The sequence below is a fragment of the Suricata suricatta genome, chromosome 9, assembly GCF_006229205.1.
Source record: "Suricata suricatta isolate VVHF042 chromosome 9, meerkat_22Aug2017_6uvM2_HiC, whole genome shotgun sequence".
NCBI classification, from domain to species: Eukaryota; Metazoa; Chordata; class Mammalia; order Carnivora; family Herpestidae; genus Suricata; species Suricata suricatta.
Genome location: NC_043708.1, coordinates 81,966,323 through 81,986,406, shown reverse-complemented (window position 1 = coordinate 81,986,406; position 20,084 = coordinate 81,966,323). Strand labels below are relative to the sequence as shown.

The 20,084-nt window shown below is 43.3% G+C and overlaps 1 protein-coding gene across 4 annotated transcripts in view; it reads right to left on the bottom strand.

Annotated features, from left to right (window-relative positions):
* MAPKBP1 (mitogen-activated protein kinase binding protein 1) overlaps window positions 1-17,982 on the bottom strand; it is a 52,155-nt gene extending 34,173 nt beyond the window's left edge. For 2 of the 4 annotated variants that reach the window (XM_029951034.1, XM_029951037.1), the window contains exon 1: window positions 17,120-17,982. In XM_029951034.1, coding sequence (XP_029806894.1) covers window positions 17,120-17,236 — 117 coding nt within the window. In that variant the 5' untranslated portion in view covers window positions 17,237-17,982. The remainder of the gene's footprint in view (window positions 1-17,119) is intronic. The other 2 variants (XM_029951036.1, XM_029951035.1) reach the window with 2 other exon arrangements.
* Window positions 17,983-20,084: the final 2,102 nt, after the last annotated feature.

The window sequence follows — 20,084 nt, the reverse complement described above, 5'->3', positions numbered from 1 at the left end:
AGCTGAGATGGTATTTGACCTCAGCCTTGCTTGCAGTGAGGGTAGGAACTTGACAGGTAGAAATACAGACAGACAGAATTCTCCACAGAAAAAGCTGCATGAACACAAGTTTGATAGAAGGAAATAGCAGGTAAGCAATGATGAAAGCAGACTGTGTTAGGAGAATAAGTCAGGAGATGTAGACTGTAACCAGACCAGGAAAGGCCTTGAATGCCAAACTAAATGAGGTCATCAGTTGGCTCTGGGAAGCCATTGAAGCGTATCAAGCTGAAGATACAATCAAAGCTATGCTTTGGTGATGATGTATATGAGACAATACAGGCAAGGAGCCCAATTAGAAGGCTGTTACAATAGTTTAGGTGAGAAGTAACAAGGATCTAGACCAGCATGAAGATAGTGAGAGTAGAAAAGACATGATGGATTCAAAAGTAATAAAGCAAACAGAACTGGCAAGCCTTGCCACCACACAACTGTGAAGGATGAAGACAGAAGACTCAAATTTTGAACCTCAGAAATAGGGAAAATGAAAAGAAATAATGCCAGGATCAGAAAGCAGACCTGGGTCTAGATGAAGGAGGAAGGTTGGGAGCCAATGAGGTCTGTTTTAGATGTGCTAAATCTAAGACACCTCAGGAACATTTAGTAGGAACCACAAAACATTCACTTTACCAATATACACATGGAATTAAATGCTTGGGGAAAAGGTCTGGGCTAGAAATAGGTATCTAAGAAATATTCACATGGAGGTGAAAACCACCACTAAAAGTACAAGAGAAAAGAACACCTATTTTTAGAGTAGAGATGCTGGGCAATTAGAAAGAAAGGAGGAGACCCAGGAAGCCAGGGAAGGGGAGAACTCCCAGAAAGGAGGGGTAGTTGATATAAGGGCCAAAAAAGAAGTTAAAGAGGCAAAAAAAAGGACTCTCGGGAGTCCAGAGCCACTGTGACATGAGTGGCACACAGCACAAGGTCCCAAGAGGCCCAGACCTCTAAATACAAGATCCCAGGAACCCTAGGCAGGGCTGTCTAAGCTTTTCTGCGCTCATGCTTGCTCGCTCTCTCGCTCGCTCTCGCTCGCTCTCTCTCTCTCTCTCTCTCTCTCTCTCTCTCTCTCTCTCTCTCGTCCCTAGATCCAATCATTCCATAAGAGCTAGAGTAGAGGCACCAGTCAATGAAAGATCCAGTCTATGGAGCCAAGACAATGGCACTGCTAGAGAAGGTCTTCTTGCTTGAGCCCATGAGCTAATGACTGGTTTGGATTTGCTCTTCTTTTTTTAGTGTGACAGGCCACTATTTCGATGGCAAGTCAGCAGCTGCTTCCTTGAGAAAGAAAACTAAGAGGCCAGAGTCACAAAAGGCCAGGGTCATCTTGGATTTAGCTGACCTTAAACTGGTAATGAAACCCCAGCAACTGGAAGGAAGCCGATCTCTGTTTCTGTTGCCATGTTTTTGTTGCCACCAATTTCTTCCCCCTTCTCTCTTTCTCCACTTCTCAATCCCACTAATACAAGTTATAAATACCTGAGTTAGCAGTCATTCCAGCCAGACCATGGGCTTGCTCTTTCTATAAACAAGCATGGCACAGATCTGTCCATGGCAGAGCACTGTCTGCCTTTCCCTCCCTTCCTGCAGGTTAAGAATAACTAGCATGTCTCTTGCCCACACACTACACTCTAATCTCACAAAGCAGATTCGCAACCAGATTCTGAGAATTGCTGCTTCTGCAAAAGCCACAGAGGAAGCCCAAGGCCAGCAAGCTTTGTGCAGAGACTTAGCCAGCTGGATGGAGACCCAGTCACTGGCCTGGGGAGGGGGAGGGGAGAGTCAGGTATCATGCCCAAGCTCACTCACTCCTGCTCCTTCAGAGTCCAAAGTGCCATCTGGTCAGACGCAGGAAGGGACATAATGGCCACTCCAAGACTGTAGAACAGATCTTGCCTCTTCACTCTGCTCCTGGTCTCTATCCTGTCTGGCAGATTTATAGTTCCACTGTCTGTACCACGAAGGCTCCAGAAACAAATAACTTCCAGTGTGACAGAAAAACCAGGCTCCCAAGCTTAGAGTTCAGCATTTGTTGGAGCTGAGCCAATTCTCTGGTGCTGGGATTAAAATAGCCTCAGCTTCTAGGAAGGTAAATCTGCCACTGCTAGAGAGGAGGTGACTTCTAGCTATAAACTCCTGGAGACTAGAGAACAAAGGTTCCCAACCCTGGCCTACCAATAGAATTACTCATAGTGTTTAACAGGGTTTTTTCAGATATTAGTCCCTGCCCTACCCCATCCCTTGCCTCCACAAGATTCTTAATCAATAGATGTAGAGGTGGGTTTGAGAATCTGCATATTAAAGCTCTCCAGGTGGTTCTAATAATTAATCAGATAGGGAAATATTAAAGCATTTTGCCTTTTTATTTCTGAATTTTAGCTCCTCCCAGGACTAAGGAGGGTACAACATTCTGAGTATATTCACAAGAATATCCAGACCAGGGGCACTTTGGTGGCTCAGTCGATTAAGTGTCCAACTCTTGATTTCAGCTCAGGTCATGATTTCACAGGTTTGTGAGAGCAATCCGCTGTCAGCACAGGGCCTGCCTGGGATTCTCTCTCACTCTCTCTCTGCCCATCCCCCACTGGTGCTCACTTGTGCTCACACGCGTGTGTCCTCCCTCTCAAAATAAATAAATAAACATAAAAATAAAAGAAATACCCAGACTGATGGGGTCTAAGCAGTCTTCTGCAGAGAGAAGATCTACAGCTATAAGAGCTACCCTTCACTGAACGTTTACTCTGCCGAGAACTGTGCTAAGCACTTTACAAGATTATCTCATTTAAACAGCTGACAAGTTTTTGTTTGTTTGTTTTTCTTTTAAATCAGCTCTATGCCCAACATGGGGCTTAAACTCACGACTCCAAGATCAAGAGGTACATGCTTCAGCCAGCCACCCCAGACCCTTAACAACTTTATAAGGGACTAGTATTATCTCCATTTTATAGAATAAAAAATCAGGTAAGTAGTGAGTGCAAGAGCCAGGATTTAGATCTAGGTCTGTCTGCCTGGTTCCAGAAACTTTGGCGACCTGAAAAGGAAGTTCAGTTTCTCCCAAACCACCAGAATGGTGCAATCTGTGAAAGAGTAAATAGGGAAGTCACCATGCCTTTGTGGAAGCATCAGGGACAGGTCTTAGAAGCAAGGTAGAAGGCAAAGGGCACAGGATTCAGAGGGCAATAGGGTCCTCTCCTGCCACTTTTAACATATTTTTTAAAAATACGTTTTTAAGTAGGCTCCATGCCCAACGTGGGGCTTGAATTCACAACCGTGAGATTGAGAGTTGCATGCTCTACTGACTAAGCTAACCAGGCATCCCTAAAAATTAGCAGGTCTTGGGGTGCCTGGGCAGCTCAGTTGGTTGAGTGTCCGACTTCGGTTCAGGTCATGATCTCACAGTTCATGAGTCTGAGCCCTGCGTCAGGCTCATGCTGACAGCTCAGAGCCTGGAGCCTGGATTCTGTGTCTCCTTCTCTCTCTGCTCCTTCTCTGCTTGTGCTCTCAAAAATAAATAAACATCAAAAAAATTTTTTTTAATTATCAGGTTTTATCAGTAGCTGAAATGGATCTAAAAAATGGGTTCTGACCTCTCCTCACTAAATGGTTTCAGAGAAAAAGAAATAGAGGTCATCCAATTTCAGAGCATCCCACCTGGTCAGAGCTTGCTAATGTCCAGGCAGCACTAGGTCCTAGAGTCAACGTGGACAGCTGACACTTCCAAGGAAATGGACATTACAGTATCAGAAAAAGCAGAATCTGATTTTGTGTGCAGATGGAGAATGAGGTAAGGGCAGTATCAGACCTCAAATCAGAGTTCTGGAAATCAGGGCCTCTTGCTAAAACACTCAGTTTTAATAAAACCATCATCATGCACCCAAGTCCAAAGAGCAGCATTAGGGGCACCTGGGTGGCTCAGTTGGTTGAGCGTCCAACTTCGGCTCAGGTCATGATCTCACGGTTCATGGGTTCGAGCCCCGCGTTGGGCTCTGTGCTGACAGCTAGCTCAGAGCCTGAAGGCTGCTTCAGATTCTGTCTCCCTCTCTCTCTGCCCCTCCCCTGCTCACGCTGTCTCTGTCTCTCAACAATAAATAAATATTTTTAAAAATTAAAAAAAAAAACAACAAAGAGCAGCTTTAACCACACAGTGCCTTGTACAGAGCAGGCGTTTCTCTCTCTCTTCCAGTTATAAGCAAAGCAAGGATAGGAGGTACCTCAATTTAAGCAACCAGAACAAGGGAAAAAAGTTTTTTTTCTCTCTAGAGTCAGTCCTCTCTCTACAGCAAGACCAGAACCATAACCAACGCTTTGTGAGCTAAAAATCTGATCACGAAGAAGGATCTCATCCCTCCTCATTCACCAACTCTACACACCTGAGTTTTCCTAATCTTGTGGTTTCCAAACTTTGTAACCAGGGAGAAAACTAACCGTTTCTTATCTGGACTAAGTGTGCGAAGTGAATGTAATTTTTCCACTTGTAATCTGGGACAAAAAGGAGAATGGGGAGAAATCTTGGTACCCCTGTAATCATGCCAACTTGTGCCATGAGACTCCCCTAGGAAGAAAAAAGGTTTCTTCAACATGTTATTCTCTATAAAACGCTCACTTCCTTTCCATTCCAAATGCCAACACTCTGGATTAGGCTTTCAGCACCACATTCCTATATATAGCAATGGTTTTCTGATCAATTTCCTTACTGTAGACCCTGTCCTCCCTTCCCTCCACCTGTCAGAATAATCCTGCTATAGCAGAGCCTCGATCATGTCCCTCCCCTGCTCAAAAACTTTCAGTGGCCCCTTACTGCCAACTAAATAAATTATAAATGTCTTAGCCTAGCAACCACCAATTTCTGTCAATTGATCCCACCTTTCTTCTATTTCCTACTACTCACCTATAGGAATCATGTGCATTTGTCAATCTGAATTATTCATTATTCTGGAAAGGGGCTTTGGGGCTTTAGTTTATATTCTTAGTCTACCAGGAATGCCCTTCCCTTCCACCACCCCCTACTGAAATCCTACCCTTCCTTTCAAGGACTAGCTCAAATATCACATCCTTTGTGATTCTTTGCACCCTCACCCTGGCCAGGATGATTCCCCCCTCATTGGTACTCTTACAGAAGCACTTAATTTGCATCATTCAGATGGTATGTACCTTGTACAGAAGCTCTTTACAGATCTGTTGCCTCCTACCAGTCTTCTGGGAGGCAGAGGCTGTATCTACAACTCTATGCTTATAGCACAGTGCACAGTATTTACTATGTATTTGTCGAGTCTATTTTTAACACTTCAAAAATATTTGTGAATACTCTTCAATTCATCTTACACCGTGAGTTCTTTAAACTCCTAGAGAATTCCCCATCTGTCACAGCCAGCCCTAGAAGGTGGAGCACGCAGCAAGGTTTTGATACCTTTCCAGAAAGACTGGGGAAGGCCTGAATGGAATAATCCATGTGCTTTAAATGATTACAAACAAAACCATTTTGTCCATGGCTTCAGTAAATACCCGCACGGCATGGCTCTTCACAAATCTGACTTAAATTAAAATTAAAGACTAAGTCTAAAAAGATCAGAGATAACTTTTTAAATAAAAGTGACATTACTATTTTAAAAGAGTTTTACCTGTCCTTTATAATCAGAAATGGATGTAGCTATTAGTTGTTCTGTATGTGGAAATTATGAACTCTTTTTCTTCCTTATGTTTCTCTAGACTACTTGTGTAAAAAATCTCTTCAAAAAGCACATATACGGGGTGCCTGGGTGGCTCAGTCGGTTGAGCGTCCAATTTCAGCTCAGGTCATGATCTTGTGGTTCATGGGTTCGAGCCCCACACCGGGCTCTGTGCTGACAGCTCAAAGCCTGGATCTTGCTTCAGATTTGGTGTCTCCCTCTCTGTCTCTTTCCTGCTCATGCTCTGTCTCTCTCTGTCTCTCAATAATAAATAAACTTTAAAAAAAAAAAAGCACATATACTTCAGAAAGTATTAAAAAATATTTTATTTACCAAAGCTAACCAAGGAAATATTTCTGAAGATACAATGAATTATTTCAAATTCAACAAGTTAATGATGAATTTGTGAGAAAACATTTTTATGTCCTGTTATTACTAAACTCCCCCCCAAGTTTATTATTTCACATATATTTTTCAGTTTTGTGCACAATTTTCTACTTAAATGAGCATAGATTTTTAAATTTAAAATTTTAAATTAAATATCAAATACACATGTTTCAATTAGAGGATTTTTGTCTTTATTGGGTTTTTTTCTACTTACAAAAATAATACAGACTCATTGTAAAAATTTCCAAAATTACAGAAATATAGGAATGCAGACCGTGAATGTCCACCATAATTTATTAACCCTCCCTGAGGTAACCAATATTAACAACAGTTTGGTATTTATAGCCTCACTTATTTTTCTATGCTTATACTAACATACATGTTTTAACAAAAACATAGTCATTAACATAAAAAACAGTTATACAATTTGCTTTTTGTCACTTAATATATCTTGTATACCCTTTCACATCAGTAACATCAGTACATATAGACTGACCTCATTCTTTTCAGCAAAGGACAAGGTATTTCATTTTATGGATGTTATCCCAATCCCTTATTGATGGTTACTTGGATTTTTTCAAAGATTTCACTATTGTAAATGACACCAAAAAAAAAAAAATCAGGTTATATACACATTTGTATGGTATGAATATTTGCGTAAAACAGATCCCTAGAAGAGATCCCAGAATTATAACTGCTAGATCAAAAGATATGAATCTATTAACTCTTCTCCTACGCTCTCACCAACTGTGTAAGGGTATGAATGCACTTGTTTCCCCACATCTTCATGGATATCTTCTTTAAGCAAACATTATTTAAAGAGAATATTTCACTCTTACTACATTAGACACTTAAAACAATGGGTTGTAAAATTAACACTTTTCACCTTGCCTTTAAATTCTTAGTCTGAAAGGAAGCTCTAGGACTAATTCATTTCCTGAATTATTTCTCAATACAAATGAATTGGCCCCCAAAGAAGAAAAAAGTTATCTTTAGATAAACTATTGCTGTTAAAAAACATGCTCATCACTCCAGTGATTTCTAATCAGACACAGTAAATTAGGTAAAGTAGGATTTCCCTCCCCATCCACCCCCGGTTTACTGGTTTGACTTTTTTAGTTCCCAAAACTTATATTCATAGCCCTGAAATAATAAATTACACAGTAGTTCATATAAAAAAATATTTCCTAAGCCTTCCTTTTGGTCAGGATTGTTAATACAAGTTAGAATATTGGCAAGAAAAAGAAGATAGGTCACAATAAAAAGCTACACAGGGAGGATGATTAAATGTTGGAACAGGAGAGGCTGAACCTGCAAAAAAGGACTTCTCACAAATGGAAACTTGAAGGAATAAAATCTTGCCAGCAAATTAGAAAAAAAATCCTTAATATTCTAGAAATCTATGGACCCTGATAATATTAGCAACCCCTAAACAGCTATAAACTTATTTAGACCTTACAATGTGCTTTCACATTCATTAAATCTCCTTTAATCCTCACAACAGCCCAAGGAGGAAGCCATCAGTATTCTAACTTTACAAATGAGAGGGAAGCCAACTCCCTCCCTCACACAGGCACACATACGCCTGACTACTCAATAAATGGCTGGCCCGAGGGAATGCGGCATGGGCATCACCTGGGAGCCTGGTAAAACTGCAGCGCGCCAGGGTAGGCCTGAATCTGAGTCTGCATTTTAACAAGACCACTGCCTCTTGCCTCTACCCACTAATCTGTCTGCACATTAACTCTTAGAAACCCTGTTCACTAGCCAGTTCTGGGTTTGCTATGAGGGAAAGTATCTAAGACAGCTGCTGTGGGGGCTTTATAAAAAGCCTGGGGAAGGAAGGACATTATAAGGAGAAAGGACATGTTTAGAAAAGTCTGCAACAGGTTACTATGTCATATGAAAACAATCTTAGATGTTGTGTGCATTCCCAAATAGAACCTGACCAATGAGCATCAGGGTAACTAATAGAGGGAGGCCCACAGCCTGCCTGTTGCGTGCGTAGTTCTGACAAGCAGCTGCTTGCTTTTCTCCAACACAGCAGTTGAGAGGTGGCAAGGGTCAGAATTTCTGAGCATGGTCTGAGCTCCTCCCCCATGATCACAAACTGCTTGTGGGCTGCCCTTCACCCAGTCCACCTAGCTTGGGGCTTCCTCTCCTCGGACTAACGGGGGCAGCTGCAGGAAAGCACTTATTAAGATCCTGTGCTTTTTGTACCCATAATGTTATCATCACTGTCTATTTGAGGCAAGAAATCAAAATAATACAAATTTGAGATCAAGTGAGGCAAGACACTTGCTCAAGGAACTAAGCAAACTTGGAGCCTAACAACCAGAGTCAAGTGGGCAAATGACCTCATTTTGCTCTTTTTCATGTTCACTGAACTCCAGGTGGCATCATCCACGTAGGCTCTGGCAGGCGCATTTTTAGATCCAGTTTTTTCCCCACAGGCATTTTAACTCAGCAATTCTCCACAGCTTCAAAGACACGGTCAGTTGTGAGTAGGGACTGGCACAGAAATAACAAAGAGGTGGAGGACAGAGGAAAAAATGGAGAGGTTTGGGGTAGGTAGAACTAGCAAGTAATCAGGAGTGTGAGCTACACAATCAATTGCCAACCAAGGGCAGAACAGGTTTGAGGGCCATGAATCCCACATACCTAAACAAGCAAGCCATCTGTTGGTCTCCACTTCACTCCCGCACCTCGCTCCAACCCCAGAGAGAAACAGCAACTACTTTCAGCTTAAGGTCATCTGATGCCACAAAACGCACCCTGTCAACTTGCCATTCACATACCCACAGAACCACAAGTTGAACTGTTCCTAGTGGTACCACAGGGCAAGAAGTGGAAATCAGGAGTTGGCGTGGGATGAAAAGCAAGTATGTAGAAGTAAAAGAGGGTTACCAAATGATGACTCTGAAACAGTCTAGGGAATCTGTTAAATCAACTTTTATGGGGAAAATTGGGGGGAAAGTATATTTTTTAAGGTACTGCCCTCTTCCAAGCTGAATGCAGGTTGCCACTCTTGGTTATAGCAATATTGGGCACACTTTTGTGCTCAGCGTCACACTGTGCACATTAAGACTCCCTGGGAGGAGAACAGAATCAAGTTTAAGTGTGGGCCGGGTGTCTGGGTAGCTCAGTCAGTTGAGCATCTGACTGTTGATTTTGGCTCAGGTCAGGGTCTCACAGTCGTAGGATAGAGCCCCACATCGGGCTTCACGCTGGCAAAGCAGAGCCTGTTGGGATTCTCTCTCTCTCTGCCCCTCCCCCGCTCATGCAAATGTGCTCGTTCGCGCTCTCTCTCTCTCTCTCTCTCAAAATAATAAAACTTAAAAAACAAAAGAAGAAGAAGAAGAAGAAGAAGAAGAAAGATTAAGTGTAGGCTTTGTAGTTAGGATAGCCAAGGTCTGAATCTCATCACCTACTGGCTATGTAACCTCTCAGCATCAGTTTCCTCACCTGCAAAATGGGAACAGCAACAATGTTTAGAGTAGGGTGATGCAAAACATGAATGAGATAATATATGTTGAACGCTTAGCACAGTATATACATAGCAAACGCCAATAAATGTTAGTCATTATTACCACTACAAGTATTATTATTTCTAGTATGATTTTAGGAAAGTAAAGATAAGCACAGGAAGCACTGACAACAGAAGTTGGAAAAAGTGGTTCCAGTAAGCACACTGCCTGAGAATGTTGAATAGCATGAATCCATAATGGATTGGGGAGGGGGGGAAGAAACTTGAAAACTAAAAGAACAAATAGGCAATATCAAGTCCTTGGGGATTTAAATGAAAAAAGAAACATATTAATCACGTAACACAAAAACCTCATCACATACTTCAGAAACTACCAATACCTTGGCAGCGTCCCATTTCTTGACTTTGGGTGGTGATTACATGGGGACTATGTTAGAATTACATACAATGTTATAATACTTAACAAACTTTTCTGTATCTGCTATATTTCATAATTTTTTAAAGTGTGTTTTGTTTTTGAAGTGCCAGCACCTTTAACAGCATCGGCTGAGTGTAAGGGGAAATGGCAGAGGCACCACTAAAGGGAAATCAATCTCAAAGCCTGATGAGACATACGGGAAGTCAGAAATTATAGTGCGCTCAGCATGAATGAGAAGCAAAGTTCACATCCAGAAGAAACTAAGAAACTCCCTTCTCAAGATTCCTCCAAAAGAGAATTTGACACAGTGAAAAAAAAAAATCAGCCATTTGGTTTCACTAAGTGTTCCAAGATCTTAAGTAAATTTAAATCTCAGCTATGAAAGAAGGGGCAGGGAAGGAAAAACATCTTCAGCTTCATTCCAGTTTTAGGAAGAGATAGAAGGTATATAAACTTAGAAATCTAGTCTAAAAAAAGACTGTTTTATAGACTAGAGAAGCAACAGAAAGCATTACAAACATTCTCTGTGATAAAATGCGAGGAGGTGGAATTTACTCCCTAGAAGTCTAAGAGGAGACAGCCATACTGTGATGTGAACTCAGTCTTCTCTAAGTGCCCTTCAAAACAAGAGGAGAACGCTGTAGCCAATTAAGAAGCACTGTAGACTTGCTGATATAACTGCTGGGAGGAAGGAAGCCAAGATGTGGAAAATGTGAACACTCAAAAATACCAACCATAAAGATCCACACTGCCCAATCTGTCTGCAATACTCACTTTACTTCTGGCCCTCCCCTACCGTAGCTTTCTTTTAATTTAAAGAGGTAACAGAAGTTAAGGTAAGACCCATAATGTAGACTTGACTGAGCAGACATCCAAGCAGGTGGGCAGCTGTCATTGCACAACGCCACTGACAACTGCTGTAAAAGGAAGCTGACAGAAAACCTAGCCTTGTCCCACAATAAACAATGGAGCCCAGAGGAGAGGCTTAGCTTGTAGCAGTGGGAATGTGATCCATAATACAACAAATCCTACTGAAAACACTGTAGCTTGTTTTCTAACCAACACTGCAGTCAGTCCATAAAGTAAAACCAACAGATACTCTGAGAACAGCAATGCAACAGACCATGTTCCCAGAGAGGCTTAGTTTGAATAAACAGAGTCCCAAATTTCAAGCCCTGGACTGTCTTCCAAACAAAGGGGCAGTGATGACAGCCACAAGCTCAACTTTAGATGCAGTGGGTTGATAGAGAGGTCACAGAAGTCAGACTAAGGCTCACTTCCACCAATGTTTTCTCATGACTCAAGAAATGCAACCACACAGGTGACAAAGAGAAGAGAGAAGTGAAGGCAGAGAAATCCGAATGACCCCAAAGTCATTCAAAATATGGGCAGGAAATAATACAGTGACTCAAACTGATCCAACAGGGACACTTGCCTTAAAATACAAGTGAGAGGGAGAAAGGAAACTTGGAAAGCACCAACGCCATCAGACTTTGAAATGAGTGAGACCGAGTATATGAGGGAAGCCTTTGCAAGACAACGTAGAGCCTGGGCTATTTTAGACAGCAAAGGAAGAGCTGGGCTGGAGAGAGAAGAATCCTCTTTTGCCAGTGAGAATCACTTTGAAGTCGCTGAGGGCAGCTGCAAGCACCGGAAGGAGAAGTGAAGCAGAGATCAAAGGCACAAAACTAGGAGAACACCTCATGCTTTTCATTGTACACCACCTGTTTCGAGGATCTCAAGACACTTTACAAGCCTTACTTGAAGAATATATCAGGGATAGAAGGTTCAGCAAGAAGTTACCCAAGATCATTCACAAATGCAGGTGAGGGGCAGGACTCCTGCCCACAAGGGCCTCTCTACCCTTTGTCATCTGATTGTAGGTGGGGAGCCCAGGGAGTGTGTATTAACCACTAAATACTCTGGGTTCCTATGAGTGCCAAGCGAAGTGGGTAGTGGAATGGTGACATAAAAAACTGGCCAGGACTCAGGGATATTATCATAAAGTTTCCTATTCCTGCCCACAGAGGAAATTCCTGCTGATCTATCTTAGTAAGGCAATTATCAGTTCCTCATATCTGACCGTACCACAGGGTAGTTCACTCAGATCTATCTCTGACAAAACAGTTTACAGAGCAATCAGTCTAAAAGACACAGTGGAGATAACTATTCAAGGAAAAGAGTGCACTGACTGGGCTAGCCTTCTATACCCTCAAGAAGCCTCAATGAGGACGTGGGTATGAAGCCAACGGATGTCAGGGTCCCAGCACTTAAGCCAGGGGTTCATAACCCAGCAGTGGACTTCTGGTGGAACTTAATGTATCCACAACTACTAAACTCTATTCCCAGAGCTTCTGATTCCATATAGCTAGGATAGGGCCCAGGAATGTGCATTTTTGAAATGCTGCCAAGTATCCTAACTCACTGCTGTCCTGAGTCCTCCCCTAAGTTGAGACCCACCAAGCTTGAACCAATGATCCATGAATGCTTTGAAAATGAATATGCTTCCCCACTACCAAGGAGGCAAATGAAAGAGTCTCAGGACTGGGGCACCTAGGTGGCTCAGTTGGTTAAGCGTCTGACTTTTGATTTTGGTTCAGGTCACAATTTCACAATCATGAGATCAAGCCCCATGTTAGGTTCTGCACTGACAGCACAGGGCCTGCTTAGGATTCTCTCCCTCCCTCTCTCTCTGTTTATCCCCTGTTCACTCCCTCTCTCTCAAAACAAATAAACTTAAGGGGCGCCTGGATGGCTCAGTCAATTGAGTGGCCGACTTCGGCTCAGGTCACAATTTTGCAGTTCATGAGTCCAAGCCTCGCATTGGGTTCTGTGCTGGCAGCTCAGAGCCAGGAGCCTGCTTAGGATTCTGTGTCTCCCTCTCTCTTGGACGCCCCCCTGTTCATGCTCTGTTTCTCTCTATCTCAATAATAAATATTTTAAAAAATCATAAATAAATAAATAAACTTAATAAGAATTTTTAAAAGTCTCAGTACTAATACCTGGACTCAAACACCAAGCAATAGCAGAAATTAGATTATTGCCAGTTTTTTCTCATCCATGAAAATCCCCTACACAAACTCTTTAGAGCCACATATGAAAAGGCTCCAAGCACCACCATACAACCAGACACAAGAAAATTTTGGAAAAAAGTGAGGTAGAGAAAGCATTAGACCTGTGTCCATAAAAACTGAGAACCAGAAGGAAGCTGCAAGTCATCTTGCCCATTGTTTCCAAAGGAATAACACATAACCCAGATTGGATAAATGGCAATTAAGGAGGAGGAGGATTTCAAAACCCCTTCACTTACTTCAAAATCTAGCAACTCTCCAGCACAGGCAATCCTTTTGTATCCCTAACTGAAATCATGCCTGCTTGGCTTCATTCCATTTCTGTCCTTTGTTAAAAGAGAAAAATGACCCGGCTCCCTTCCACATAAAAATCTTCCGGAAACTTTAAGAAAAATGGGGGAGGGCTAGCTACTCAGAGCACCCACAGGCTTAAGGAAAACACAGCCTCAGCTGGGATCAAAGGCAGACCTGAAAAATGGACAGGATTTGAAGTTGAAGGGTGTTTACAACTGATAACTTTGAGTTACACTTCACAAGACCTAGCAGATCTGGCATAAAACCTCAAATTATTCTTCTCCAATTCTATCTCATTGCAGACTTCCCTCCCTTAGAGAAAGTTTAATACAAATCCCAGCTCTCAATTACCCACTTCTCCATCAATACTCTCAACCCCCATTTCTACTGGTTTTCATTTCAGATTCTAACCATATTTTAACCATATTTTTAACTAGGTCTCTCCTGAATTAAAAAGTCTTTCATGAGGACTACCTTCTGCATATATGTACTTCCCTTCTCATTTGTGCTCTTCACTCCTAAATAGGCTACAATTCTACTTGTTTTTCAACATTTTATTATTCCTAATTTCAATTTCTCTTTAAAGAGGCCACAAAACTCCTCCTGATTATTTCCTATTCTTTCAGAATTCTATGTTTATCCCCACTATCTTTGACATCATTAAACTCTTTTCATTCATGTATTCATTCAGTATTCACTGCATACCTTACACTATACTAAACAATGTGATGTAAAAGAAATAAAGAGCAAGACCCTTGACCATAAGAAATAAACATATACAGGGGCACCTGGGTGGCTCAGTTGGTTAAGCATCTGACTTTGGCTCAGGTCATGATCTCGCAGTTTGTGAGTTCAGGTCCTGCCTTGGGTTCTGTGGTGACAGCTCAGAGCCTGGAGCCTGCTTCAGATTCTGTGTGTGTCTCTCTCACTGTCCCTCGACCGCTCCTGTGCTGTTTCTCTTTCCCTCTCTCTCTCAAAAATAAATAAACATTAACATTTAAAAAAAAGAGAGAGAGGGGCGCCTGGTGGCTCAGTTGGTTATGCACCCAACTTCAGCTCAGGTCATGATCTCATGGTTCGTGGGTTTGAGACTCGTGTTGGGCTCTTTGCTGACAGCTCAGAGCCTGGAGCCTGGAGCCTCCTCTGGATTCTGTGCTTCCCTCTCTCTTTGCCCCTCCCCTGCTCATGCTCTGTCTCTGTCTCAAAATAAATAAAACATTAAAAAAATTTTTAAACAAAGAAAAAAAGAAAGGAAGACATACATAAGAGAACAATTAGAGATTGGTCCCAAGGTATGCGCTGCTCAGCAGCAGGCTATCTGAAGTAAGAGCTCCATAAATGCCCTCTGTCACCACCTTCTTTGCCCCCTACCACCCATGCTCAAAGGCTTATGTCTTTCGGTCTTCAGATTTTATTTCAGAGTTAGTTATCTGTGAATCACAAGCTTTCTGAGTGCTACCATGGTTATCTACAGCCAACAAACATTAGAGAAGCTCACAAATCTTTATACATAAGACCCTAGATGGACTGCTACAGGGCAGGCTTTTAGAGTCATCTTAGGTAGAGTCTTCAGTAAGGAGTGGGGGGCAGTTGGGCATCTGTTGGGTCCTAGGCACACAAAGACAGCAACTACTTTTGGGTGCTAAAAAGAGACACAAGCACTCTTGCTCTGTCAGACTATTCAAGAGTCATTCAACTTCAGCTAAGTATTCTCTTCATTCACAGTTGTAGGACAAACAAAGCTACTTCAAGCAGTTAGAAACACTGAATTCCTATTTGAAACAGGGATGTTTAACGGTGATGCCACAGGGATACTCTTTTTCACTCTTTTCCTAGAGAGTGTCTCCTCCTCTCTTGCCTCAGGACTCACAGTTCAAGCATCCCAACCTCTGTGAAGTCTTTCCTAATTGCCCTAAGCTGACTTAGGTTCCCTGCCCTGTGCTGCCCTTAACACCTTTAGGCTTCCTTCTAGGACAGCACTCAACATACAATGTTGTAATTATTTGTTTGTATGTCTGACTAGTCACAAGCTCTTTGATTTTTTTTTTTTTAAGTAGGCTTCTCGCCCAGGGCAGAACCCAATGTGAGGCTTGAACTCACAACCCTGATATAAAGACCTAAACTGAGACAGAGTCCCTTAACATATTGAGCCATGCAGGTGTCCCTAGTCACAAGATCTTTGATGGTAAGGATGTTTTATTCATCACTGATTCCACCCATAACAGGCACACAATAAACACTTGTTGAATGCATCAGTGATGAGTGATGAGTGATACGGGAAGTTTAAAAGAATGGTGACTGTACCTTCTGGATTCCAGATCAAAATTATAGTAAGTATTAACAGTAAAGAACAAACTCCCATCATACACTTCTAATAACTATACCATTCTTGGTCAGAAAAAGAGGCCAAAGATATAAGAAGACTGCTCTAATGATGGCAGTCACTGTCAAGTTATCAGCCAAGAATAAGAGAGCTTGCAGCATTAAGAATGATCCAACATAATAAGTGAGTGAACACTGTCAAATCTAAGACAGTTTCTAAGATCTAGGAACATTCTCCTACCTCTGGAGAATATGAACAATGAACTCCTATTAGAGTCCTAATATAGGTCACTATCTCCACTGCCGTAGAACCTTGTGGCCAAGTTCAACTGAAACTGAATATCCTGCTGAAACATACAGGAAAGCTGTTCTCCTTCTGACCAAATCCAATTCTGCTAAAGGACAGAGATCTGAACTAAGTCCTCCCACAATCCTGCCATGTTGTATATCAACACTCTAAATCATTCCTCATTGGCTTTACTCATTTCTGAAGAGATACAGGCAAGGCAATAAAATGCTGCTTGTCTCAAATGCCTCTCCCTGTAGCAATCCTGTACCACACAGGGCTACTGTTTATAATCGGCTAATATGACACAAAAGTCTAATCTGATCCTGTGGGAACAAAGCCCCATATTCCTTCAGGGATTAAATGAATTTAGTCTACTTTTATATTCCCAAAGTTGTGGAGCCTCAACAAAGTTGAAGAAAGCATAAAGCCAACACTCAGACACATGAGGGGATGGAAAGGGACTTGGCCTCTGGGGAACCTCTGCAGTAGGGTGGGATGTGACTCTTGGCAGAGAGCGAATGGGATAGGCAATGTTCAAGGACAAAGCAGGAGGTCTGTTTTGCTGGCAGATACCTGGCTCCTTTAATGTTATCATTCCTAAGAAGCCAAGAGGCTCCAGTTAAATTAATTTAGGTTTCTAGAAAAGGCAAATAAATTTGTTTTGACCCCAGGCAAAAGCATTTACCAAGCCAATTCCTCAAACCAGGTGTTCATTCTGCTACTGTCTTGCATAACCTCAGCTATGACACTAACACCTGCAGCTACATTAGTCACATCTCAGCCCTTCAGAGAATATGTGGTCCCACTACCCTCTTTGAAGAAGGGAAACTGAGTCATCACTTATGAAGTGGCTTCCCCAAGCACAGACATAGTTTGTAGTGAGGCCACAACTGAATTCAGGTTGCCTTCCTCCTATTCCTCTTCATGGAGAAATCCCGGCATGCCCACTGCTACTACTCTTTTTCCTTTCTCCTAAAACTAAATTATTGTTTTCTTGAGGGGCAGAAATGGGCACACTGGATCCTTTAGAGACAAGAGGAATGTCTAGTTCTCCTCTTTCCTAAGAAAGAGGAAGGTGAAAGAGGAACACGGAGCAGTGGAGGGGAGGAGTGGAAAGGAGTGCCTTCCAATACTAGGACTCACCTTGGAACTGAGGTCTTCTCGCCGGTTTCCTGCCTTACTCCTGCGTAATTTGATGGATGGGGATCGCAGTAGGTTCTTGATCCGGCTGGTAATGGTTGACCCTTCCACAGCCATCATGATGAGGAGCCCCAGGGGACAGTTCCTGGCCCAATCTTGGGACTTGTCTCAAAAGCAGCACTGCCTTTCCACTCCACAGGTCCTTCCAGTATGCCCTCCCACTGACCTGAGATGGCAGAGGCCACCTTACCTTCTGCCTAGTCGTGTCTGCAGCTATTATGCCTAGGTATTGCCCTCTCCCTCCTCCTCATACCTGCCTTCAAGCACTGCGCTGTTTCTTACATCTGAAGGACAAACCCATGAGAAAGAGGGGTGGGGGGTAGCCTGGACTGCAAAGAAATGCCAGGCCCACGCCTGCCTGAGGCGTTTAGCGGGAGGGATGGGATTGGCCCTACAAGGGTTAGACGTTGGTCTGGTCCCCGTTAATTCCCAACTGTTCCCATGGCAACTGCAGTATCTAAAGAAGGAGGCCGCCAAGGCCACTGAGGAGTCTCGTCGGGGGTTTTGGACACCTAAGCTGGCGGCCGCGGTGACACTCGGCGCAGCGGGGCTCGCTGTGGCCCGGCAACCGGTTCTACCACGGGAGCCTCCCTCCCCCACCCCCGACCCTTGGCCCTCCGCAGGAGACCTGGACCCTTCTTTCACTTCCCTCAGCAGCCCAAGCTACTCGCCAGCGCCCCCGCTCGGGCCCAGCCTCACCAGCCCCAGGGAGCGTGGGCCACCCCGCTTACAGCGCCCTCAGGCATCGCGCTCGGCGATTCCAGCTCCGCGGCGGCAGCAGCAGCAGCAGCTATGGTGGCACGAGCGGCTCAAAACGCGAACTACCGCCTGGGCCAAGCTACGGGCTGGTGAGGCGGAGTCGAGGCGAGGGGGTGCGGTCTGTATCCAGGAGGGCGTTCTGAGATTGGACCAGTAAGGCTTATGGGGGAGGAGCCAATGAAGGGACCTAGGAAGCAGAGAAGGGACTAGAGAAACGAGGGTTCCGCACAGTATAGTCTCGGGTATCGCTCCTAAAGGAAGGTCAACGGAACGTGGCTTCAGAAGTGAGAGAACCAGCCTTTTATGGTATTATCCGGCCTCGTTCTCCAGAGAACTGCACTTCCTTCAGCCCCAACAAGACGGTAACCACGCCTCCATGCTGCTGCGGTTAGCATTTGATAGGCCCGAGGAACCTTAGCCAAAACCAACTCCTTGCTTGAAATTACAAGATTGAGGTACAGCTTTAAGGCTCTGCTCCCATCGACCCCAAGCGCTGGTATTTAAAGCGCTTAGAATCGTTTCTGCTCGCCGCCTTCCGGGCGCGCTGACTTATGTGCAAATGACTCCTGAGTAACTCATAAGAACGCTAAGAAGTGTTTTGAACTGGGCGACCTGATTGGCCATGATCGAAAAAGGGGCGGGAGATGATAGCAATGAACTGAGCTTGAGGTGTGCGAGGGAAGGGAGAGGCAAATTTATGCGCCTGTAAGGTAACATTTTCCTTTAGGCTCCAAGGTCCCATCATGCTTTCTCACCTGGAGTTAACAAAGACTTTCTTGTTCCAGGTCTTTTATTTGTTCATGTCCAAATTTACTCCTTTTCCCTAGTACTGTTGGCTTTGGCGAGGTCACGGTCAAGCTTGTTGGCACTAGATTTAATGGTATATAGTTTTTCAAGCCCATCGTGGGGGTCAGGAGTGGGGCGCGCACAGAAATACTATTCCATAGAGTCTCAACCCGAGTTTGTATTCTAGAGGGCTTTTGGCCTCATTGCTACTTCAATAATTACCTATGGAAAGGTTAATATAAAGCCAAAAGACTTGGGCCCCAGAAAAACTGTACATTGATATATATATCTCACCCTATCCAAATCTTTGGAACCCCTGGGGGAGATGACATGTTAGCAAAAGGATTAGGACCCCTAAACCCATTCCTTGTACAACCATTTGGCAAGGCATGTACTTGTATGTATTGTAGCCATGTACTTAAAAACGAGATCTAGGGGCGCCTGGGTGGCTCACTTGGTTAAACCTCCGACTTCGGCTCAGGTCAGATCTCACATTCGTGGGTTCGAGCCCCGCGTCAGGCTCTGCGCTGACCGTTAGCTCAGAGCCTGGTTCCGGTTCTGTCTCCTCTCTCTGCCCCTCCCCCTCTCATGCTCTGTCTCTCTCTGTATCAAAAATAAATTTTAAAAAATTAAAAACGAGATCTACAAAGTTCACAAGTTGAAACAAAAATCAGTAGTCACTTAGATGACAATGAGGCTTCTTACCCTTCCACTGCACACAAAATGGGATTTTCATTTATTTCTCAAATATGAAGGAAAGAAGTAAGGGTCAGCCACCAAAAGTGTTAAATAGGGAGTTGGTTCTATTTCTTGCTACTTTTACCTCCAAGGGAGTAGGAGCCAATATAACACTAATAAACGGTGCCACCTGCTGTCTTTGTGTGCTACATGCCTCAGCAACGGCTGCCTCCACCCTAATTCTCTTCAGATTATTTTTGTATTGGTTTTCTCACATCACTTGTGACCAGGTGAATGGGTTTTCAAAGTGTCATTGGTCATTTCCTGTCCAAAGGTACCCTGGTTTATCCCCTTAGAGAAAATGTCCCCCAAATTACTCTCATCTGAAGCTCAAGTTGTAAAGGCAAATCCAACTTACTTTCAGTGTTTAAAATGATCAAGGTGATAAAACACAGAACAGTGTAATGAGATGTTCTAAATCTAGAATCTGGGTACTTCTGGTCTAAGGCCAAAATCACATATTACTAATTCTTCATCATTTAGTACATTTAATGTCTAGGTACTCTGCAGCTTCTGAATTGTCAAAATGGGGAAAGGATGTAGGCTGTTCCCATACTTAAGTCCTCAGAAAATAGTAGTCCCAGGTCCACAGTGTGAATAAAAGCATTCTTCCCTTTTCTCCAAA